Source organism: Poecilia reticulata, linkage group LG18, assembly GCF_000633615.1.
Source record: "Poecilia reticulata strain Guanapo linkage group LG18, Guppy_female_1.0+MT, whole genome shotgun sequence".
NCBI classification, from domain to species: Eukaryota; Metazoa; Chordata; class Actinopteri; order Cyprinodontiformes; family Poeciliidae; genus Poecilia; species Poecilia reticulata.
In genome coordinates this window covers 14622428-14648723 of record NC_024348.1, presented here as the reverse complement: position 1 = coordinate 14648723, position 26296 = coordinate 14622428, and the positions used below count along the sequence as shown (strand labels likewise).

Below are 26296 nucleotides of genomic sequence, written 5' to 3'. Positions count from 1 at the left end.
TAAAGATGTAGAAAAAGTGATTTATTCTGCTTTTTATAAACCAGTTTAGCCGTTGGTGGCGGTGTTTTGGTGTGTGGATATTTTCTTTGGACACCTTAGTGCCAGTTAAGCTTAGCCAGTACCACTGCTGACAATAATATCCCTTATAACCACAATTTGAATGTTGACCACTATGCTTTTGGTCTTACGTTGCCATAGTCCCATTGGGGTTATTTGTTCCAATCTCAGCTATTGACTGTCTAAATAGCCTTTGAGATGTTTTGTAAGCAGATCAAATCTAGCTTAGTTTTTAACATTTATCAGATGTAGTTTAGACGTATTTTGATCTCAAAAAAAAAAATGCAGAGCTGGAAATGGAGGACAAGAGGCACAGCAAGGAATGCAAAAAATAAAGAAAGAACAGAATGATATGAAGTACTGGGCAAATCAACGGATGATCACAACATTTATAGTATTGGCACCATTCATTTCTAATACCTCATAAACTCCACATATAAGAGATAAGGGACACTGCTTATTACAGCGGATTAATACTTCATTTACTGAGTAATGAATGGATAGATGCTTGTCCCGTGTACTTTAGATCAGCATCGTGGTCTGTTGTTGATTTTGGCTGTAGCATCGCATCCATCTGCTGCAGATAATCACAATCATATCTCGTAACAAAATACAGGCTCCTTGCTTTCCATTGAGATTGGTTTCCATCCATGCTCCCAATCTGCAGCCAGTCTGGTGTTTATGAAGTGCCTGGGGGCCAACGACAGCTTTGAGTTAGGGGGGGAGGTGGCGCCCGGAGATAATTACGACATTCTGTCTGCCGTAGATTCAGCCTGAGCCTCTCCTTCTTTTCTACCTCGCGGTCCAGAGCGTGACATAATTTAAGAGCTATGATTTCAAGATTAGATGGCACTTTCCTTAATATTGAAAAAAGCAGACAGGTGTCGGGGTATTAAAAAAAAAAAAATTAAACGTTGACAGGTGGGGGAAGGGACCCGATTAAGCACAGCAGTAAAGCTCAGTATACATTGCTTCTTTAATCAGAATGACAGAGCTACATGAAACATTGCGCTCACACTCGCCATTTTTAGCCGTAAGCAAGAAAAGATCAATAAAACTGCTCTGTCCCATTATTTGTTCGAAAAAGAAAAGTTGGTAAAAGCAGGTTGAGGAGTCAGCGTATCTGACGGTTTCAATCTGGAAATCTGTTATGGTAAAAATCACTTACTATTCAGCCTGTGAAAACGTGAAAGATAAATATCGCCATGTTCATTAAGGGAACAAAACCTCCTGTGTAATTTGTCTGGGGAAAAAAGTGTTCACATAAAAAACTAAAAGGCGAAATATCTGTAATATAAACACTCATAATTAAGCACATTTTAGAACAATAATTTAACCAAATATGAATGACTTAGTACTGGTAGCAAAGAAGCACCCTGAGAAAACTCCCATAACTACTGAGAGAACGTGACAACTTTACCAAAGAAAACTAAGCTGACTTTCAAACCAGAGACCTTTAAGGTTCAAAGTGACAAGGCTCACCACCACTGATTGGACAAAAGAAATTATTTTTGTTTAATCCAACATGGCCAACAGACAAAAAAGCATGCCAACCGACCCGGTGCCTCCTTCTACTGTAGACGACTCTTGCAGGTAAAAAAAATATTGTGATATCAGATAACCTCCAAAGAACAATACTACTGATGTATTTTTCAAGTAACAACTTTGTATTTGGAGAAAATTACAATTGATCACCTAAAAAAAATTATATATGTATTTTGTTTTTTACAAAATAATTTTCCTACCTTAAGAAAATAAGAAAACAATTGGAAAAAAATCCTGACACAAAGGATCATAATTCATGCATGAAAGGGTTAATGATTTTCTCCACAAAGTTTGATGGTTAGAAATTAATACATTAGGTGTGCTGTGGTGGCACAGGGGCAAAGCACAACCCATGTATTGAGGCCTTAGTCCTCATGCCGGTGGTCGCAGGTTCTATTCCCAGCCTGGTGACATTTGCCACATATCCTCCCCTTCTCTCATAACCCTCCTTCCTGTCAAACTACTTTCAAATAAAGGCCACTAGAACCAACCAAACCTTTAAAAAAAAGAAAAGAAAAAGAAATTAATACATTAAAAAAGAAAAAAAATAAGTTTTGGCCTTCTCCATCCATCCATTTTCTTTCACCCTTGTCCCTCAGTGGGGTCGGGAGGGTTGCTGGTGCCCATCTCCAGCTAACGTTCCGGGCGAGAGGCGGGGTTCACCCTGGACAGGTCGCCAGTCTGTCATAGGGCAACACAGAAACACACAGGACAAACAACCATGCACACACACACTCACACCTCGGGGCAATTTGGAGAGGCCAATTAACCTAACAGTCATGTTTTTGGACTGTGGGAGGAAACCTGAGTACCCGGAGAAAACCCACACATGCACAGGGAGAACATGCAAACTCCATGCAGAAAGACCGGGGCCGGGAATTGAACCCAGAACCTTCTTGCTGCAAGGCAACAGCTCTACCAACTGCGCCACTGTGCAGCCTGTTTTGGCCTTCTCTTCCCTATCAAATGTGATTTTTTTTTTCAGACTATATTTGTGTGAACTTTCCTTGTGCTCTACTCTAGCAACCGTTAGCTCTAATTTTAATGTTTTGTCTAATGGCCAAAACTTCCAACAAAGCCTTCTGTTTCTCAAATAATCTGCAACAAGTGGATTTTAAATATAAGCCTCTGACAAAAAAATAAATAAATAAATAAATAACAATATTATGAACAGACAGTAATTGTGCAATTCTCGAGGTAATTTCTAATTGTGTGTTATTTTTTATACGCATCAACCAGTTTGTTTTGACACCTCTATGCTTTGCAGCTATTTTTAAACTTGTGTGATGTTTAAAAAAAACACAGAAAATAATTTTTCAAAGTAAAAGAGAAGTCATATAAAATTGCAGCTCAATTTTTATGTGTTCACTGTTCTTTATCTGCACCGATACAAAAATAGAGCCTTTGTTAATTTTCTTCTGTTATTTAAAAAAAATAAAAATCTACCGTCTCCTCGACTGCACTGAAGTGTTTTCTCTGGCAGATGACAAAACCTCCAGTTTAAGTGACTGTAAAACAAATTAATCTAGAAAAACATTGGAAAACTGCTTCAAACTTACTTGCTGCATTTCTTGTACAGTCCTGCATGAGCTACATATTGGTCACTGTGCAAAAATGTTTTATATTCTGTATTTACCACAGCCTCCTTTCACTGTTGCATTTAAAACTTTGCTCTGCAGCCCTCGGCAATAAAATAATGCCCTGAAGGAGAGCAATACCTTCTATCCAGCTTTCCTCCCACTGTTCATCTTTCTTGTTCTTCCATTATTGGTTAATTAGCAGATTGCTTGTCCTCTTTTCACAGTAATTAACCACCTTCAAGCATTCAGAGCTGGTTCATTCAGCGCTCCGTCCCCTGCATTACCTCCCCACAGCCCCTTGAAGCCGGCAGAAACGTGGGCCGGAACCAACTCGGTGTAAATTATTTTGCATTTATGTGCTCTAATTGGTGCCTGTTTGTCAATGATAAATGTGACAGGGGCAGCTGATTTAATATGCAAATGATGCAGCGGGACGGAAGCACCGGAAAGCGGGGGTTAAAGAATGAAAATCATTTTTATCCGGTGCTAATTAAGCTGTTGGACTGAAGGACCTTTTAGAAGGAGAACTGTATTAAAAAGAATGTGTGGCAACGAAACGAAGGTCAGCTTAATAAAAAAGACGGTTTAAAAAAAAAATCTGTTTTGTCTGAAATAACGTCCTCTACTTACAACATATTGATGTGATTGGGGGGGGAAAAATGGAACAAAATGTGGGGTTTGCAAACTAGTGAAAAATGATGAGGATCCTCATCATTTTTCACTAGTTTGCAAACCCCACATTTTGTTCCATTTTTTGACTTGATGGAGCCACGCAAATAAATAAATTGAATGAGAAGTTGAACTACTTATTATACGCTTTTGTGTTGGGACACGTTAAATTAAAAATACACATTTAAGCATCAGTTTATGAGTAAAAAGCACACAGGTATATCTTCACCAAACCAGTGTATGATTCCAGCCAAGCATCTGCAATTTGTAAAATGGTCCTCCGAGGTTCTTTGACATCTGTGGGATTGTTGGAATGTTTTGAAGTGAACCGTAGTGCGGCTGCACTTGGACGTTTCCTCACCCCTGTCATCATTTTATTTTCAGAAACTTTCAGTAATTTGGACGTCTTATCCGTGGTGCAACATAATGGGGATGAGGTGTTTTCTGTTTGTACATCTTGCTAAGTAGATTTAGAAGAAAGCATGCACACAGAATCTAAAATCCCATTTTCGCTGATCACACTGAGGTTCCGAAACCTAAATTTTTATTTGCATGATTGACTGCATGCATTGATTGATTTTTAATGAGCAACACTAGAAGTGCTATAAAACTTGCATTATAAATTCTCTGAACCAAAGCTAACCCTAACCTTATGCACCCAACTGTTTGTATTTAAGAGTTATTCAGCATGGAAAAAAGAACAGTTTAAATAAAATAATTTAAAGCTCAAAATCAGACATTCATGCCTATTATAAAATGTTTTTTTTGTGTGTGTGTACACTTGCCTCTCTGCTTCACTTTAAATCTAAAACGTTATCTCTTGATCCGCAGGGCGACGACCTCTACAGACGTGGTGGTGTCCATCTGTGTTATTTTCGCCATGTCCTTCATCCCTGCCAGCTTCGTCCTCTTTCTAATCCAGGAGAGGGTGAGCAAAGCCAAGCATCTGCAATTTGTCAGCGGCGTAAACCCGACCGTCTACTGGTTAACCAATTTCGTCTGGGATATGGTAAGTGTTCCAGCTCTCGAAGGATTACGTCTCAATTAATAATGTTGAACATGTGCTGCTAAAGATGCGTTCTTTAATTCTTCCAGGTTCGCTTCGAAGGCCTTTTTATTTCTTGTTTTATAATCTTAACTCACTGACGTCCGAAAGATTTTATTCCCACCTAGGGCTATGGGTGAAAAATTTCAATCCACTGTAATTGATAATGCAGCTCTGACAGCACCGGCCACAGGGAAAAGGGCTTTACCTGATGCACTGTTATAGGCTGAGGCGTAATTATCGACAGCAGCTGCCCCCGTTGGTTATGCTCAACAGGCTTACTGGTACTTTCCCCCAGGCATCATGGAAGTAAACATTTCATCAGGCTCTTTTGGTAACGAAATGCTATCAGGACACACATCATTATTGTGAATAAATGCAGTCTAAGTGGAGGACAAATTCACCTAGGGAGCCAGACTAAAGATGTATTTATTTTTTTTGTTTTCTGACGTGGACTGCATTACCAAACAAATACAATCAAAACATAAAATATTGAACATGTCTCCATTGAAAACTCTCAAAAGCACAAAGAAGGTACATTAAATTAAATATCCACCAAGCTTTCTACTGAGTTTAAAGCAAGTGTTTTCAAAATGTGGAAGAGATCACGCCCCTCAGACAAAAAGACAACTGCAGCCCCCCCCTCCCTACTATATTACTGCAATTATTCCTGTAAACTTTCTGCTGCTGTTGCTATGCTTGATGTTTCACTTATACATGACTCATTGATGTTGTGGGATTTACCTGCTTAAGCTATGTGTAACCCCACATGATATGATGCTTCAGTTGCCTTGTTGTTTACAGTGCGAAAAATATAAACTACTTTCTGCTGTGAGTGCACTACATTTAGTCTCTTGTGAAAAAAAACAAAAAAAACTCCAGATGCTTCACAGAAAATACCGTGACCGCAGAGCACCTTCACATCCAGTCCAGGAAAATCTAAATTTTAAATAATCATGGTCATTCTTTCTTCCTTTGTTGGCACAGACACTGTCTCTCCTTACTTATCATTGCTTTAGGTACTAAAATATTCTCAGTTACTATATCTGTTTTTGTTTTTGTTCCCCCTTTGTCCCCATTTCCTTAATGTACATACAGGTCAATAATTTATCCTTAAGATTAGCTTTGAGTGATGTCTATTAAAAGTAATAAAAACAGAATTACATTTTTTGGATAGTTTAGGGTTTAAATTCTCTATATGATAAATCAAAGATAATGTACAGATTCAGCAGCGATGTTTTGAAATGCCTTACTGAACAGTTTCCATACGTATACCAGGTACATCTTTACCAACTCTAAATATGTATTTAACACTATTTTTCGCACCTTTTAATTCCGTATGGAATAAATTAACAATGAGATGTATATTCATCTCATTGTATATATATATATATATATATATATATATATATATATATATATGTCACAGTATCATAGCACAGTTGTTCAGTCACTGAGAAAACATTTACTTCAAAGAGCAGCAAATGCGTCTCTTCATCACTGAATTAATTAGAAAGTTAAAGCTGGGTACACTTAAGTGTTAATTGAAAAGTTATTCACTGATTTTATAATCAGAGAAAATGAAATTAGATTAAAAAAAAACTTTGCTAAAGTGTTGCAGTGCAACTGTTGATGCTCTGTAGGCCAACTTCTCTTATTAAACACAAATTGTCTGCTTAAGATCGCTGCTCACGTTTTATCTTCATTATCGTTTTGACAGTGTAACTACATCGTGCCCTGCTTCATCGTGATCGTGATCTTCCTCTGTTTTCAACAAAAAGCCTATGTTTCACCTCCGAATCTGCCCGCTTTGATACTGCTCCTGATTTTTTATGGGTAAGTTAATTAAAATTTTCAGTTTTCCTAGAAATGTTTGTCAACCGTCTTCATAGTTACATTAATTAATTTCTATTCTTGTCACATATTTGCTATAAGGTTGATTTTTTACTTTTTTTTTGTAAAGCTGAGTTCACCAGTCTAACAGTTATTGTTTTACTGTCACTGTCTGAGGCAATATTGAATAACAGGACCCAAAATAAATCAGGTTTGAATTATTGTGCAATAGGAGTCTCATTTTGGCTACGAATAAGTATAAATAATTGCAAAGGGCAATTATTAATAAAGCAATGTTGATAGTTTGTGGACTAAGCTGAACAGAGGAAACGCAACAGGAGATGCGACAGATGTCCAAGACACTTTCTGGTTCAGCACGGCAGTTGTGTTTTACCTCCCATGTTTTCATAACCTCAGTTTCTGATTGGTTACATGTCACATGCAACAGGCTGCGTTCTCATTTGTCCTCGTGGGAACACAACAGGCTGCATTCCATCTTAGAAACCATCCTGCTAATCAGGACATCCTTAAGATTGTCAGAAAGGGGAAAATCAGGACAAAATTTAATTCAAACACTATGAATCAGGATATTAATTGCTAATCAGCATCAGCAGTTTGCTGTGGCTGAATTCTCTAACTTTTTGCCAGATTTAGCTTAGCTGCCGTTAACGCTAAGTCCGCAGTCATTTAAAATGCTTTTAGGGCTATTTTCTGCAATTTGTTGGCATGAAAGGTAAGGAAAATGCCCAGATATGAGATAAGATCAACCTTACCAGATTATCGGCGATCTGATTATCAGATTGACCTGTATGAGGTGGTCAAAACTCCGTATCATCCGACTTGTGCGGAGGAAATCCAAGGTTACGGTTCGAGAGTGTGACACTTTTATAGACGGGTTGCAGGGCCAGCTGGTTGGGAAATTTCAGTCCAAAACACTCAGACCAGCTCCGTACGGTGCCTGTTTGACTCACATCACTTCTCACCACTAACACACACTGGAGAGTCACACTGAAGAGCTTCAGGACAGAACAGACCACTGGACTTTAGCCTGGCATCAAGTTCTTCAGTCGCAGTTATGCTTAGAAATAGAAAAAAATAATAATAACGAAGGCGTCACATGCCACATGTGTTTCTCAGTTTAGAGGTTTCTTGATTGTCATTTCGTCTGCGCTGTATATCAAACCCCACAGAGCATCATTGCATGCCTTCTTTGGTTATGCACTGACCGTTTTGAGTTTTAAGAGCTTCCATGTGTGTGGAAAATTGCTAGCCTGAGCTGTGATTTATGGAAGACATGTGGTATCTTTGAGAGGTAGTCATTTTGACTGGTTTATGGATGAAACTGTTTTCATGAAAGCTCGTGGTTTCAATTAAAGTCCCAGCAGCATTTAGTACAATTGTTATGGTAGACTAGAAGAGGCGTTTTCCTGGCCTCAGTCCCAAACGTTCAAGTTTGCATTTAGATGGCGTCTTCTCATTGCTAAGAGTTTGTGAAACCAGGATTTCACCTGTTTTTCCACAGCGTTCTACTCATTTGGTGGCCTTTATGTTACAGTTGTTGCTTTGTGAATGTGAATTTTCTATCAAAAGCACTTTGATGGGTCGGTATGATAAGAGAGGCGCTTTATAAAATTAGCCAAATTATCATTTATGAATACCAATAATTGAGGGATCATGGATTTTGTCATAAAATAAACACAGCACTAACCCTGTCCCACACTGAATAAATGTACTAAATTTAGGAGTGGATTTAAAAAAAATAATATAAGAGTTTGCAATTGCAATTCTAAATCCTTTATTTTAAAACTATTGATTTTTTTTTAAGTGTTTCCTGTTTTGATGGATTAATCAAAGTTTCATAGCCACTGACAATCAATAAGTCATTTCTATGCTATATAAATAACACCCAGTCTGTTCTGCCATATTTTCTGGAAAGTTAACACACACACACACACGCACACACACACACACACACACATATGCATGCACGCATGCATGCATACAACAACACATAGAAAGGGCAAAAAAAACACACAAAAAAACAAGAGATCTTAGTGCTGACCTTTAAAAAGCCCTATAAGTAAATCATTTAAAAAATATATATCTAATTTTATTCTACAATGTGCCTCTAAAGATCAGGCCAAGGCCATTAATGGAAACATTGTAGTTTGTTTTTCTTTTTTCCATTGTGACTAATAAATTCTTTCTCTAACAATTACAGCGCTTAAGTTTTATTGCACAACAAAGTAAAACCCTAATGCAACTTAACAGACACACAAACTAACGATGGCTTTCTAAAGAAAGCCATCTGTGAATCAAATGTAATCAGTTAAAAACAAGCGATTAGCTCATGTAAATATATTTTCTAAAACATATATTTTGCATAAATTGCATGCAAGAGAGCATACAATTATGGAGATGATCTGCCAGTGCTACTGGATAACCCACCGCAGCTCCACTTCATAACAGTTTCACTTCGTCTCCTTTAATAACCGAACTTGATCTGCTCTCTGCCAAGTGTGGGCGGCATCCATTTTGCAACGCTTTTATGGGTCACTTGCTTGAAATGCAAATGATCTGATAGAGGCTGCTGGTGTCGTGAACCGGCACGGTTGACCTGGTAATCTGCATTCATGAATTGAAAATTGCATGGATTCAGTAACCGCTAATTTTATATTTGCCACCACTATTAACCCCGGTGGTTATTTCCATGAGTGTGGACCAGTGTGGAAATAGCCTCTCAGAAATTTGAAGTTGGACAGAATTTTTATGAAAGTTTTTTCATTCTGGTATCTCTTGTGTCTTGCTTCGCTCCGATCAGATGGGCCATCACACCCATGATGTACCCGGCCTCCTTCGTCTTTAGCGTTCCCAGCACGGCTTACGTGGTGTTGACCTGCGTCAACCTCTTCATTGGCATCAACGGCAGCGTGGCCACCTTCATCATGGAGCTCATTGAGGACGATGTGAGTGACAAACGCGACACGAAGCGCAACCGTTAAATCGGCCACAATAAACAATGATGATTTTAACTGTTTGATATTTTTTGAATCACCTACTTACTCGTATGAAATTACAAGGCGTAGTTAAATTAATTCAACACAATGTGGGACTAACCTACATAAGCTTAATACATGAGAAGCGGTTGCTAATTATATTCTCATAAACTCATGCAATATTATGCCCGTTTATGCTATATAAATTGTGTTCCTGTTGTATATTTTGATGATCCGTTTTGTCTTTTGCTCTAACTTCTTGTTTCCCTGTTAACACCTGTTCTTGAGTTGTTCAGTCTGTTGTGTTTGATTGTGCTCCGGTTACTTGGCTTCTCCTTTTATCCTCAAGTTTCTTTGTAATTTCTTGAGTTTGGTCACTTTGTCCTTCCTCGCTTGTCCCCAGATCCATTACAGCTGTTTTACATTCAGTTCTAAGGCTTGATTAACTCACAGTCTGATCCCAGATATCTGATTGTACATTGTTCAAGCAATTATAGACAGACGTTAAAACCCTTGTAAAGGTCCAGCCTTCATAGTGTTTAGGAATGAGAGGGCTTATGTATCCCAGAGATAAAATTGCTGTGCCAAATATGTGCACATCAACCCCCAAACAAAATCAGAAACCTTGAGAAGATACTGGCTTAATGTGGTAACAGCTTTATTATTCCATGAAAAATAAACCCTGTGACAGTGAGGCTAAAGGGCCACTCAAATCTTTCAGTAAACAAATTAAAAAGCCATATTACAATTTGAGGCAAAAACTTTCGTTTTCATATAAAGAAAAAAAAAACCTTGAGAAAATATTTAAACATCTGAAGACATCAATAAGAAAGTTAATAGTTGGACAGGAAATTGTCTTCCGGATGGACAGTGTTACTTGACATAGCGTCAGATTTGCTACAAACTGGCTTTTGGGCAGCAAAGTCTTTGTGCTGGAGTGACTGGCACAAGGTGGGTGAGGCTTATGAAAAGATACCCAAATAGTAGGATGAAAGTCATACATTTAAGGAGGCAAATTTTATGTTTGTACAACTTCAGAATTTGAAGATTGTTAAAAACAAATAGCCTTTTCTGGAAAATCCAACTCTGGAATTTTGCAAAAAGAAAACAAAAACGGTGGTACAGATTGACCTAAAACAGAAATGTCGGGCTATTTTTTAAATACTTTTTTCATGGAAAAAAAAGAAAGTTGTCTTTTTACATAGTATATGTCTCTGTAGAGACCTCTCCTCTAGTCTCTACAGAGGAGAGGAGAGTCTCTCTTACTGCCAAGCAGCAAACTCAGGCTGTAAAAATTTCACAGCTGCTCAAAAAATCCTATTTACGCAGGAGCCATAACAGAAGCTGGCTAATTGACTTGAATCCTTGATAAACGCTGTGTGTTTTCTAAGCAAAGCCTTCCTTGTGCCTGCATGCATGCATGTAGGTGGGTGGGTGGGTAGAACGTGTGTATCCACCTGGTGTTTGCCTTAAAGCAGCCCCTTTAATCCTTTCAAGGATTTTTCAAAGAGCCCGTTTTTCCCTATTCTTTTTAAACTTTAATCGTTCGCTGAGAATTAGGGTCCTCGGAGAAGTTCCCTCATCCATCTTTCAGCGAGTTGTTCATTATGGCGGCAGCCTTGGTCTCAAAGGATTCATAAAAGACAAAGAAAAACCAAAAGGGAGCTAAATAAGAAATGCAGAGATTTGGTTCGGAGAGGAAGCGACGCAGAGTGAGAGGAGAAAAAACCCGAATGTCAATCATTTTTATTTGTGATTGTATTTAAATGGAATTTCCATGGAAAAACTTGGCAGTTTCTGACACAGAAATGATATTTTCATCAGTGGATGGATACTATCTACTTCTTTGCTTTTCTTTCCCTATCATTCTCTGAACCAAATACATCCAGATAGACCTGTAGATTAGCATTCCTTATCAACACGCACAATAACACTTAACTCTGACAAGCTCCTCATACATCTGATGCTTCATAAGAGTCCCAGCATCCTCCACAGCTCCGCTCTGACGCTGGATGTCGTCTTTCCGGACAGTTTTCTTCCCTTTTCACGGACGCGGATCCCTGTGACTTGATGTCTCCTCTGGCTCAGCTCAGCTCGGGATGTCTCTTGTCTCTCCTGCATTGAATTTATTGTTGCCAGCATTCATTGGCAATTTTTAGTCATTTATTTTTTACTTGGCTCTATTTTTGCCGTCTGCATTCTCATTATTTATTAACACAGTGTCAGTGGGGCATGTAACTCGTAAAAGGTGCCAACTTAATGGGCAGGATGTTGCCCGCAGGCAGAGTAAAGGGACGGATTTACAGCTTGCATCTCTTGCTTCGAAGCACCGGGGATGCTGACTGTGTTTCTGTGAGACTCGACGGCGACAATAATCCCTTTAATTAGACTTGATTTTTCAGTGTTAGGAGAGCAGATGGGTCAGCAGCAGTGGAAGAATGTTAAAACCCTCAACAAGAGTTCGGACTTGATTTCTCTTCTGAATGGACTTTATCATTCTTCGCATTGCAACCAAAATCTAGAAGGGTTTCCACTGGGATTTTATAACGGATTAACATGTAGACGTAAGTCTGATGTGGAATGAAAAGGGCATGCAGTCCTCAAAATATTTGACAAATCACATTCTGAGAAGTGTTTTTACTTTGATACTCTTAAATAAAATCCAGCGCAACCAGTTTGCTTCATATGTTCACCGGGGTGTAATTTAATTGCAACACAAATCCAGCTTTTCTGAAAGGCCTGAAGAGGACAAACATCATGAAAAGTAAAACACATGGCAGTTGCGGAGAGGTTTTAAGCAGGTTTGGATAGGAACAGAGTATCCCAGGTTTTGAACAACACATTGACCACTGTTCAATCCATCACTGTGAAATGTCACAGTTGCAAACCTACCAAGACGCTGCCCACCATGCGAACTGACAAACGGGAAAGCGTAGCATTAATCAAAGATGCCGTCCAGAGGATGCAGAGATGCACAACTTAGGCGGAAGAATATGTTGACAGCAGAACTATAAGTGACGCGCTCCACAAATAGGACTTTGAGGAAGACTGGCACTATGAAAGCTATTGTTGAGAGTTAGCATGCCATGTAGGAAAACCCTGCAGACACGTGGATGAAGATGCTCTCGTCAAATAGCGATGGCAGCAAAACGGGGATGTTTTTCCTGGTGTCGGGACAAGAAGACACAGCAAAGTTGATGGGAAGGTTGATGGAGATGCATGTAGGCCGATAACTGAGGAAAGCCTGTTTGAGGTTAAAGAGTAGTTGGTAGAGACATAACCCAAAAGATTGCAGCTGGAAAAACAGCAAATGGTTATTTTACAAAGTATTAACTCATGGGGGATGAATAACAAACACACAAGACTTATCAGCCTTTTATTTGAGAAAAGGGGAAAATAAATTGGTGTCGTCCCGCTACTTTACCATTATTCTTTGTTCATCAAAAGGAATTACCCTCCCCCCAAAAATATGCTAAAGCTTGTGGGTGTAGCGCAACAAAGTACGGAAAAGTTCAAGTGGCTTGAATAGGTTTGCATGACACGACGGCGAACAGACGTACTCCTACAACATGACGGCTCAATCCTGCAACAAAGCTTTGTCTCATCATCTCCGGGCTCCTCGGCGGTGGCGTTAGTCAAACAGTGTCGCTCAAAAGTAAAGCTACAGGCTCCAGGATGTTTTCTGACTTCAAGCAGAGGGAGTATCTTGATCCCCTTTGGGCATTGCTCCATTTTTTTTTTTTTTTTTTTATCAGTGAAAGAAAAATGTGAGGGAAAGAAAACAGCAGAGTGAAGAACCGGAGCAGCACTTTCACACACTCTTTTGCCCTAGTTTTTGTTTTAAAACCACTGGGAGATTTTCTACCCCTTAGGACTGTCCGACTCCCTGTAGACTACATCAATCCTCGGCTCGCCTAACGCCTCGAGCCGTGTCTGAGTCAATATCTCCACCACGTGCCACTCGGAGATAACCGCAGGCAGGCATTGTGATTATATATATATATATATAGTGATGGAGGTAAAGGTGGGGCCATCAAATTTAACTTGAGCAGATTGTATCAAACTCTACATTTACTGCCTAGCAGTGTCCGTCATCGCATTCTAGCATTGCACTCAAAACCACAAGTTCATACAGTACCCTGAACGATCTAAGCGATAGTACCTTAGCAGTTCCACAAAAATATCAAGAGTATAAAAAACGATAGTTGACAGTTTGAGGTATGTACTGTATATATATATATATATATTTTTTTTTTTATCTGCATGCTTTCCCTGATGCTATGAATGGAGTTGCGTCGAGAAAATAAGCACAAGCGGTGATATGGGTCAGATAAACCAGAGCGCAAAAGGATTTACAGCAGCGAACATAATAAAAAAAAGAGGACAAATTTCCTAGTATTCCATCATTTGCTTTTACAAATGATGGGACAAACTAAGAGAAGATGCTTTTTTTGTTGTATTCTGAAATCAAGTCCCGCTTTGCGTCACCCGTCAGCCCAGCTTCCCAAGTCAGCCCAGCCTCTTGCACCAAAGGTCATTGCTGTTTATTAATTGCTTGACTTTCCTATGTCTCTACTAACTCTCTGGAGAATGTAAGGAATAAAGGTGCGTTCAGAAAATCCCAGCGTGGATGTGTGCTTAAACGTTTACATCCAACAGCAAGGGACTAAACACAGACGGACAAATTTGAAACAGTGAAAAGTGTTTTTATTAAGAGATATTTTGTTTCATAAACCTACATCCTTTTAGAATGTGGTAGAGTTTACACTGAAATCCCATGGGGGGTGGGGTTGGTGGTAACCAGTGGCAACAGGTGAAAAAATTCTTGATGTGCGGATTCAAATGATTGGAAAATGACTACAATTCCTCAGTAATGTGAAATTCCTGATACAGGAAAATTACATAAAGAGGGTGATGTTGGGGGGGAACGCAGTGGTTTACTTAATAACACTCTTTTGGCTTGATTATGTTCTAGAGCTGCTTAGGATACAATGAAGTCTCGGGATTACAAGGCATCCTGGAGGAAAAAAAATACCACAGTATGTCAGTAGACTTGGCTTCGCATGCAAGTCAACTTAACCATGATCTCAAAGAGCTGAGGGAAAACGAAAGAACATTGGGTCATTAAGTGACCCTCCATAAGCTCTGAATATTTCCGTCTGGAGACACCATCCTTCACGCTTCAGTCGGCTTTAGCAGATTCTTCAGGGGAAAAAACAACAAATTACCAGCAGTTTAGGCTGTAAAAGATGCTTCCACGCCAAAAGAAATCAGTAGTCCCATCTTTTTTGGTGTGAGCCTATTTTATTGGTTTTAGTATTTTTCAAAAATGATGCAATAAAAAAAATCTGATTTGTGTCTAAATGTAGACCAAACAATAAGTAATTTCACTAAACTTTTATGATTTTTTTGTGTGTGTGTATTGTGGAAGGCTATCCTTGCCCATATACATGTCTGCAAAACATATTATGTATTTTATCGGAATTCATACAAAACATAAAACTATGGTTCTGTGTATTTATTAATCTTTCTTGCGTAACCTCTGACAGGGATGAATAAAAGGAGTTATTTTCAAGTCAAACTCTGCTGTTTGTGTGTTCTGAAATAGTAAGTTTTTCAAAGGAAGACTGCTTGAATATTAAAAAGCGCCGTACACCAAATGCATTAAGGTAGAAGGAGAAAAGGCAGCAAATTATTGCTAAACCCAACATCTGAAGGTTTGCTTTTACATGGTGATCGGTGAGAGCTTTTCATCATGGTCTCATGTCTACTGCAGTGACCACCTACTCATAAGAGGAGAAACGAATGTTCTTACATAAGCCCACGTTTGATCTTAAGCATCCGTGTGTTTATTTTTCCACAAAGAGAAATGATTAGATTTGGTTGCATTTTCATTAATTTCCATGCACTCATATTGTATGCATGGTTAAATCATTTTAAAGTAAAAAAATAAAATCAGCATCAAACAGAGTGGTTTTAAATTGTTTTGCGAACTGTACTTCATTCTGTGCATCTGGTGTCGCTACCTCCAGCCCTTCTCACCTCGCTTCCCCACCATTTTTTATTTTTTGTTTTTCGTGGATGTGGCATTATCATCTCTCCTAGCTTCTTCAGATAAAAGTAGAAAGAGTTGAGCATGAAAATCCACACCTGGATTTAAAATCAGTTCCTGAACACTGACATCTGAGTTCCCCGCTTTGCATGAAAATAAATACATAACAAGATCACAGAGTCGGTTCTACTGATGTTTCTGTAGCATCACAGATGCATTCAGTCACTTGGGCCATGTTATTATTTAGACTCTCTAGTTACATTGGCTACAGACTCTTTTTGAGCTTAATTAACAAATACAATATCTGGCTGTTTGCTGGCAGTTGTCTGCATTGTGTACATATCCACTAAAATTGACTTACAATTCTTTTGGAGACTGTTTCTACTTCTTAGTCCAATGTTCCGATGAAGCGTTGTAAATAGCATCATGGAGGAGCATCATTGCGATGAAATGCCGAAGGGGAAATTTCGGAAAGACCAGGAGCTTCTTAAAGAGACAGAGAACAATTTCAAGGTGTCAAATTGCAAAGTCCAATTTCTTTTAAGTTACGTTTAACATTTTCATTAGAACTGAGGGTTACGTAGTTACTTGATTGTGCTATAAAATGTTACTATATGTCTGGACAATACATAATACTCTGTTTTAATTGTAAAATGGGATGGACCCAAAAAGTCCTGTCACGTGTTTCCGAGGCATACAGCTAGAGAGAGTTTAAGTTAGTATCGCCTAACTTAATGAATCCAAGATGTTTGCAACCAGAACGTCTGTCTTTTGTGCCATTTTTCCTGCCTGGCACACGGCAAGCAGCTGAGATTAGCTGCTTCTTTTCAGAGCAGGCACCTTACCCAGAAACGTGACCGGTGAAAGTCTGTCTGACTGTGGCATTTGTCCTGTTATGGCTCCATGCAATCTTGGTAACTGCATATTGAAAGCTCAGTCATGCAAACTAATTTCACCTTGCAATAACAGACACACACACATACACACACACATCCATGGATGAAATATGGGGCTTTAATGGACTTTACCTGGAAAACTATGGCACAACTTACAACATCCTGCAGTACCTAATCTTTACACCGGCAAAAGCAGAAATGATGAATTTTTAGTCTCCTGCTGCGTACGCGTGAGCTTTGAAGACTGCGATGAAGCAGGATGCATAATGCATGAAGTTGGTTTTGAACGCCAAGCCACGGCAGGTGTATTTATAGTTTGTCCTTGCTCTTTCTGCGTTTTGTTTTCCAAACTCCGTTTCTCCTCTGTGGCGTACTGGACGTCCTTCCTGACATCCATTAGATTGTTACAAGCTCATTTTTCTGAAGTCATTTTAGCTCATTACTGCTTTGTCCTTTATTGGAATCCCACTTAATTGCCACCATGGGGGGAAATATGTTTGGTAAAGGAGTAGTAAAATACCTCGTCAAGATAAGACGTGCCTTTAATTTGTTCCGTGTTGAACAGCGAGCCAATACGGTTTTGCTCTGTTTTCGGTGTTTTCTGTCTTGTTTATCACAAAAGAATCCAAAAAAGAGGCAGATAAACAGAGTTCTCATCTCTTGGGTCAGGATGCTGCGTTTCCCCTCGCCTTTTATGATGTAAAAGGCGAACATCTGTTTGCCTGAGCCTCAGCTCATCCATTTATTTGTACATGTTTTTTTCCGTATGTGGGCCTTTTCACAGATCACACAGTATGCTCCCCACTGTCAAATATGGTAGATGAAACTTGATGCGCTGTGCTCTCTGAACGCGCCATTTGGAGCTCTGCAACACAACGGCGCTCAGCGTGTGAATGGAGTGCAGGGTGTTTGTTAATTATCAGCGACGTCTTCTGAAGTTCTGGCTCCTCTCGCCCTGCTGATTAAAGATTAATGTTCAACATATTGCGCTTGGGCTACACAAAAACCCTACGAGGGCAAATAAATATCAGAAAGTTTGTCATGCCACTGATGGGTTTGTTTTCGCTTTGTTTTTGTTTTTTTTTTCTTCAACAGAACATAACCCGCATTAATGACATAGTGAAGCAGGTGCTTCTGATATTCCCACATTTCTGTCTGGGCAGAGGTCTTATTGACATGGCCAAGAACCAGGCAACGGCAACACTTTTCATCAATTTTGGTAAGTACTATGAAGTTCTAAGGCTATTAAGAACTATTAAGCTGGCATCCAGTGGTAGGGTTTAAGAAAAAAAACACTCTTCCTCTTACACACTGCACAGGAGACTGACTGCTTGTGACAAAAACTACAATTTCAAAAGCTTAAAATGCCGTCACTTCTTTTCAGGAAATCAAACCAACTTTTTATTCTTTCTTTCTTGCAAAGCAGAATGAACTTTTGTTTTTGTACATTTGAATCAATAAGTTTTGTGCATTTTTGTTGATATACGCATTGAAATAATGTTTCTTCATACACCAGAATATTATCCAGATTACTTAAAAGCATCCTAACACGTGAATATCTTTTGTCAAATTCAAATTCATTTAATCGACACAACAAAGAGGAGGAAAAAAGTACTCAGAAAGAGAATGCACTCTCTGTCTGTGGGAGGAAACTTGACACAAACTAGAGTGTGAGTTATCCTTGAACAGTTTGGCTGAAAGGAGAACAGATGAACGCTAACAAACAAACACTGAACAGGTTGGTGAGAACAGTAAAACATACATGCTGAGATCGGGGAGGGCTGCTTAAAGCTACGGGGAGAGAAGAACAGATTGGGGGGAAAAAATTAGAAAGAATATTTACCCATTCATTTTATAAGGGTTTGTTTCTCTTTTTTTTTCTTTTGACAAATACCTGGGTTCCATTTATTAAATGTACAAAAACAGTTCTTACGTTCTACTAAACTAACAATGGATTGCTTTTAAAGCAGTGCGATTCGATGCCACGACAGGATGTACAAAGAAAGAGGTTCATAAATGATACAAATATTCATTTTTATAGAAAAAAAACTAACCATATTAGTACTGTTAATAATATTAATGTTGAAGGTTTTGACTTTTGAGGGGATGTTGCTCAGATAAACAAACTCAAACTCATGGAGGACTAACACTTAAAAATCAGTTTGAACAAACTGTATCTGCAGTTGCTGAAAATGACTCGGTGGGATCCTTCCACTCACCTCCCCTCCCCGATTCTGACCAAATATTGAGCATACCAGAGATCTAGTTTGATAAATATGGGGGAACCATGAACTGGTTCGAAAACAGTAGTTGTTCAAATTGCAGCTCGCCCTATAATTTTGAAAATGGCGTATACCATGTGACCAACCGGCACGTGTGTTTGAGTGTAACACCTCAAACATTCGAATATTCGGGCATAAAAAAAACAGCATGCCTTGGGTCTACTTGTGGTCACAACTCCAAGTAACACTAAAGTAGTACACATACCCACAAATCATTCTCAGCCCTTCCCAGAGAAGCACTAAATTCAACCACAGTCCTCATTTTAAAGTGACACCATACTATTTCTTTCAAATTGCTAGCTCTCCAGGGGGGGAAATATTTGACCGGTAACACAGCTCCCAAACCTCTACTAAAGCTCTTCTCTGCATTTGAGTTAAATTTAGAAGGGAGAAAGGGAGACAAGTGGCACGGTGGCTGCGCAGGTGGATCCGGGGTCGAGGGGGCTGTCAAGAGGCAAAGAGGCACATGAAAGAGGAAGAGGAGTCTTATCTGTCGAGAGATGGAGCAGGAAATAGCGGTCTGAGGAATAATTTGCAGTGGTGGCAGAGACCAGAGAGAGAAAAGCAATCACAACTTAAAAGGGCTGGTGTGAAGAGGGGCTATTTACTAGAGAATGAGACTGAAAGCGCTTTCGTTTTTCTTGTCTCTCATTTCGCTCCCCCCGCCGCTCCCCTCGCCCCGCCGCATCAGGCTGGAAGGAGGGAGAAAGTTTGTCGAGGGCTGTCACCGCTTTACTTATGTGTTCATCCATTAAAGACCCTCACTTATACAAAACAAATACAGGATGTCAACAATTTTCTCAAATGACTTTTTTTTTTTTTTTTTTTTTTTTTATTTTGGCTATTCTGTCCAAAGCTTAAATGGCTTCTTAAACTGCTGGCTTCAATAATATGTCACGGATCAATTTTAAAAGGCCAATAACATTTACAGAAGACACGCCGTAATTTGGCTGTCTGTGAAATGAAAACGTAGCAGTTTTCTTTTTTATTTCAGACAATTTTTACCTGAAAAACTTTCTGACAAAATCTAAAAATGGAAATAAAATGACCCATGAATCTCACCGCTGTCGTCATATCCTTTGTTTTAGGGGAAGATCGTTTTAAGAATCCACTGAGCTGGGATATGGTGGGAAAAAATCTCCTTGCCATGTCCATTCAAAGAGCTGTGATGTTCATCACCACCATTCTGATCCAGTACAAGTTCTTCTGCAAACCGAGGTGACTCTTAGCAACTTTTTAATGGCATTCCTCTTTGCCTAGGTACAGTAATATCAGACAACAATTAAGATGTGAAAATTTAACATAGCCAAGAGAAATTTCTTATTTAACATTATCTGAATGCAAACATGTTTTGGCGAGCACAACGATAACATCAGCGTCCATAGTTCATATTTCTGATAATCCCTTCTTTTCAAAGACGCTACATGAATGATCAGGTTTTCCTGAAACACTCGAGAGCTGAATAGGAATATTAGCACTATAGGTTGTTCAGCACCAATCTGATGATTGAATGAAGAACACATTAATTTACTGAATGGTAAATTATAAGTAGTAATTTATTGTTCAATAAATTAATGCATCTAAAAGGGGTTTTGGATTGAAAATGTTGCCTAGTTTATGTAAATTTTCCTTAAAATGTGATTAATTGTGTTAAATAAATTACAAACCCTTCCATTAAACTGATTAAAAAATAAAAGTGTTTGTTCCACAAGCAAACAACAAATCTTTGCAATATCTGTTTATTCGTTCTGCGACTGCATTTGGGTTTGTGGGTGTGAGTTATTTTGTCAAATTAATGTTTCCATGGAAACTAACCCTCTGCAGCTCATGAAAATTGTAGGAATTGTTTTCACTGGGTTTGAACTTTGACCGAGCCAATTTATTAGGTTTATTTTAATATTGATAAGCAGAGATAATCGCAGCCCTTGACTTTTTTTTGTCCAATCAGGCTTGTAACACCAAAGCAGTCGGCTACAGAGGAGGAGGACGTCGACGTTGCCCGGGAACGCAAGAGAGTGTACGAAGGCAGAGCTCTGAACGACCTGTTGAAGATCAGTGACCTCACAAAGGTATTCGACCTTGATTTCTTTTTTTAGTCGGTGTTATCCAGTCTTTTTCTATGACTTATCATAGAAAAAGATTTGCAGGCTGGTTTGCACAACAAGACACAATCACACAATTTGAATGCACTTTGGCATAGTCCGTTTTCAATGCGAGAGCCACAGGATTCTAATTAGTGCAGGAACACACTGCCTTCAGATGATCCCCAGCTGCCTATCTTGTCTTGAAATGTGGCAGTTTTGTGAATGTGTGTAGTAACATTTCATCATGAATGCCATAAAAAAAAACATATTTTTGAGTCCTTGGTTTTTCTTTTTCTTTCCAATCAAACATCAGCAAGGTACTTTGTGTTTGCCCTTGAGGATCCTCATTCAATTTTATTATTTTTTTTATCTTACATCAAAAAACATATGTATTTTACATTTTTGAGATGCATTTCGCACACAGTAACCTCCTCATTTATCTTCACCTCTGGTGAAGATGTGTGAAAAGGTTTCAATTTGTCTTTTAGAGCAGTAGCGAAATTTAATTTCATTTTTTTTCATTTACTGAGTTGGAAAAATGCAGACTTTAGAAATAACAGTTGCTAACAACTACTGGCATCCCTGACAGGTAATGATGAATAAATAGCATATTTTTTTTATTTGGAGTTTACTGTTTTAAGATTATCAAAAATATGTCTAGTAAGTAACCTATGCGTCTTTGATTCCTCAGGGTATAAACATGGAGTAAGATCAGGCCTGTTTTTCTTACCTACTTTTAAAAAAACGGGGAACACAAAGTAACATGAAGCAGAAGTAACATGAGGAAATCTATTTCTGCATGTTTGTTTTCTGTGGTCATGCATTTTTGTGTTAAATGAAAATTAAAAGCTTAATTAAAATACTACGCAAAAATATAAGAATGCCTGCTTTCTTAACACAACAAATACCTAAAATTAGATCAGGCGAGCATAAGACCTTCATATTAAAGACGGAATGCAAAACATACATATTTGCCAAGTTGAGCTAAAATTTCGAGCTGTTTTAAACGAGCCAGCTCTCAGAAAGGAGAAGAACTTCCCCTCACTAGCAAGGAGTGTCATCTTCAGGTCACCGTCTCTCTGTAAGCACAATCTGTGTGAAAACTTTTAGTTGTGTCAATAATCATGGATGGTGCTGTACAGTATGTGGCTGACTTTTCTTAACATGTTTCATATATTCTGTACAGTTCAAGTAAAAAAAAAAATATCAAGCACATTTATTAGAAGATTAAAAAAACCACATTTACAATGGCTGTTCCCTTAGCTCAATACTTTGTTGAAGTGTTTTCTGAGGTTAGTTTCAGCATCTAGCCTTCTCAGTTACACACACCTCTCACCAATGAGTTAACCTGATGGACGTGACATAAAGTTCAGCTTTCCGCGTTGAAATCCCCAGAGATTAATTGGCATCCTATAAGTAAAGCCTTGGTAGAGGTTGCAGTGATTCAAAAGCAATTCATTCTTCAAATGTGTAGCTCAGGAGTAGGACACCAAAACATCTCCCGATTTTATAGATAAATCATTGACAAAGAAAGCAGTCACCCAATAGTTGAAATAAATATAATCCTGTAGTAGCATTACAAAAACTGATCATTTCTCCAAAAGAAACGAAAATACAAGATTGATACTGTAGGTCATCGTTTCTTGAAGCAATTCAGCAAAGACTGACACAGAATCTAAGAGATGCTCCATCCCTCCAGTTGATCATCTGGTTTAGTAATCATGTTTTTAACTAACAGCTGTTTGGAATATGTATTGTTGGAGCTAGAATACCATTTTATGTCTGTGAAACTGTCTTGCTATTAAATCTGAATACAATACCCATCTATTTGTTTGAGGCACTTCCTGCTTCACATGGTTTACAAACCAGTGCCCACTTCTTCAATAACAATAGAAGCAGAGGAACGTATTGTGAAGCAGTGAGATTGTGGTTTTGATGTGCCAATGACTGTTTAAAGGTTGTATCGTGAGTCAACACAACGTTTTTAGTTTTTCCAACTCTTTATTATGACGATATGATTCATATGTAAGTATCACTTAAAAGATTGTCAGAAAACTAGACTGTCAATGAAGAAAAAAGCAGTCAAAGTCCAAGGATGACAGAGAGGATGACATGCGACTGGTTATGTTTCGGTGTTGGTTCTCTGGCCTTTAGTTTCATCACAGCGCTTGTGCATCTCTGAGGCGGCAGGATTAATGTTTGCTCCACTGGCAGATGTTCCCTCCCCGCGGGCCGCGTGGCAGCAGGAAGTGCCACGACGGCAGCCTCCGTTGCACTTCTGACGCCGACAGTTGGCTGATCTGAGAGCCTCTTCCTCCTTACCACCTTTCCTTTACTTCTCTGCTCCCTTGGTCTCCTCGGTCTCACCGTACTTAATCTTTCGCTTATTGCTCGCTCGCACAGTTGGCGCCGCGCTCTCAGGGATAATTACTGAACAAGTGCTGGCTGAAACAGTTGGAGAGGTAATGTATTACAAATCATCTCTCAAGGTGAAAAAAAAATGAGAAGCTTGTATAGTTGTTCCTCTTCAGATAGGATTTATGTAACTTTTTGGAGAATTACGCCTCATCGGTACAACGGATGACTTCGCAAATCTTCTGTTTCTGATGAGGCGCAGGCAGCACTCGAACACCTTCTCCAGTGACGGCCTGCGTCTGAAATGACACATTTTCCGTCACTGTGGAAAAACAGCAGTTTGTTGGCAGAAGGCATCAGGATTCTTCATGCAGTGCCCTCATTGACTCCCACAACAGCTGTGGCCCATCCATTTGAGAGGTGGAGGGGGGGTTAGATAAAAAATTGATCAATGAGCGCACGGCTTCGGTGGCCACACGCCACAGGCTAGACCCCGTCATAAATCCAAGCATGCCTCTGAAGCGATCGACAGCACATCAGTCATCTGTCGGATTTCCGATTCACCCTCCTTCCTTCCAACTCCTTTTTCCTGCTCCTCCAAACATCAGTTCCCCCCATCTGCTAGCTTCCACTTAGCATTAGCACCTCGGCTGTCACCGGTTAAGACTCTAATGGAAGCGTGTCGGTCTGAGAGCCCGTTATTGGGATGCCGCTGTCAATTGAGCGTTCCAGACGCTCATTAAGTTGACAGGGAAGTTTTCGGGAGACCTATGACAGATGTTTGAGTTTAGAAGATGAGCAGATGAGTGGCACCTTGGCGAGCTACAGCTCAACTCATGCGATAATGTTTGCCCTTGGACTTTTAGTGGCACAAATCAGACACGAGCTGGCAAGAGATCTTTATTGAATGATCACTAAAATGTTACCTCTGTTTCTCCTGGGTGTTTGCAAAGATGGGGAAGTAGGTATTTGCTATCCAGCTGAATTTATTATTATTACTATTTTTTTTTTTTTTTTTACATTTATCACTTAAAAATAAAAACATTGTGTCTTGAAATGACTGTACTTTTTAGAGAATTCTCTCTGCATAAGATAAGAAAAATAAAAGATGAGTATTGAAAATGTATTTTACTTCCAGCCTGTATGTTCATCCATCTAAATGACTAGATGAAGTCATTTTTGTTTTGAAGAAACAAATCTTTTTTAGGAAAACCCAAGAAGAGCTGTTGACAAGAGTTTCACTCTCAAAAATATTGTCAAGCCAAGACGTGACACGTTAGCAGCTCCTAACAAAGATGTCTGAATACTGGATTTAAATATAAAGGTGCTTCAAAATAGAAGTAATTCAACTATGTGCACACCTACAGTATGCACATCTTTTGTCTGTTTTTTGGTGTAAAAGTCACATTTACTGTGTTTGAGTTTCCAAACTCTCCTTGTTAATTTACCAAATGCTAACTTGAGTTTTCTTCAGGATTTTTGGTTGACATTCCATCGCTCCACCTTAAATGAAAAAAAAAACCAAACAAACAAAAAACGAGCTGGTACACAAAGTAATCATTCTTCATAGCTCTGAAGGACACAGTCTTTGTTGTAGATTTCAATTCTTTTTCATGTTATATCATTATCAGCAAGACTTTCTCATCTAACCACCTGCAGCAAAACAAAACTTTGGATTGACTATAGAAGAATTTTCTTGGAAAAGAAAACTGTGTAATGCACTAATTATACTATTATGTTGAATACAATTCAGCAATTCTAATTCCAAGTCAATGTTACTGCAATCCATTGCCAATACAGTTTTATTTTTTGTTTTGTTTTGTTTTGTTTAGTTTTTTTTAGGTAGATATAGTCTGATTAGGCACATTGATATGGAGCGGCTTAATGAGGCTGGTTTGAGCCGTGGATGGTTTTGTGTGAAGTCTTTCAGATTGACCTGAAAAATCCCAGCCACCTTTTATTTGGACTACAAAGAGTCGGAATGAAATGGCTGCTTTCAAATGTTTTAAAGGTAAATGATAGAGAAGCGACAGATCCATAATTAGACAGGTTTAACAAAGCTGTACTTTGTGTAATATGACTCATTAATATTCATTCATGCCTGTGACCACAATGTGCCTTTGGCAACTTAGGCATCCTGCTTCAGATTCTTTGAGCGTCCTAACAAAACAAAAGGAGCACTTCACATGCCCTGCCCTAATTGACTTTAAAAGAGAAGCATCTTGATAACTATGATGCAGATCCATAGTGGTGTTTCAATGTCTGAGTAGTCAGTAATTTGCACTCTGGAGTCATTTTGGCCCAGTCTTTTCTACAGAATTGTTGTAATTCAGTCACATTGGAGAATTTCCAGCATGACTGACCTCTTTTTTTTTTTTTAAGAGGTTTGTCATTTAAATTTGACTCAAGTCTGGGGTATTGACTAGGCCACTTTATGATCTTTACTTGCTACCAGGTGATTTTAGTGAGTTCTAATTCCAAAGGGTGAAATGCAACATAGTTCAATATGAAATCTAGAAATTTATTTGAAAATTTGCACGTAAACTTGTGCTGCCAACTTAAACAAAAAAAAAAAAAAAAAGCTTTTTAAATCACTTCCTTTATTCAATACAATGTGTTGGACATACAATGTTCAGGAACATACAAGCCGTTTAAAACATCTCCTCTGTTTTTTAGGGTATGTTGTTTTGTTTATTTATTTTGCTCAGTTTGGTTTCCAGTCTGTCGCGCTGAGAACACTAGATGTGTTTGAAGAAAGTACCCATTAATAAAATACTTCCAGCTTGTGAGCGATGAAGGTTATTGAGGCTGATAAAGTGCTCCTCAAAGTCAAGGCAGATTACCTTCACAGGCTCCGTCACCGCAAACACTCATTTAAAAAAAAAAATTAAATAAAAATTCT

The 26296-nt window shown here is 38.8% G+C and overlaps 1 protein-coding gene across 5 annotated transcripts in view; it reads left to right on the top strand.

Moving 5' to 3' along the window:
* The window catches only part of LOC103480793 (ATP-binding cassette sub-family A member 1), a 125338-nt gene that overhangs the window by 63000 nt on the left and 36042 nt on the right, over positions 1-26296 (top strand). For all 5 annotated transcript variants that reach the window (XM_017310253.1, XM_017310254.1, XM_017310252.1 and 2 more), the window contains 6 exons: positions 4683-4860; positions 6617-6732; positions 9551-9695; positions 17769-17892; positions 20044-20173; positions 20904-21024. In XM_017310253.1, the coding sequence (XP_017165742.1) occupies positions 4683-4860; positions 6617-6732; positions 9551-9695; positions 17769-17892; positions 20044-20173; positions 20904-21024 (814 nt within the window). The remainder of the gene's footprint in view (positions 1-4682; positions 4861-6616; positions 6733-9550; positions 9696-17768; positions 17893-20043; positions 20174-20903; positions 21025-26296) is intronic.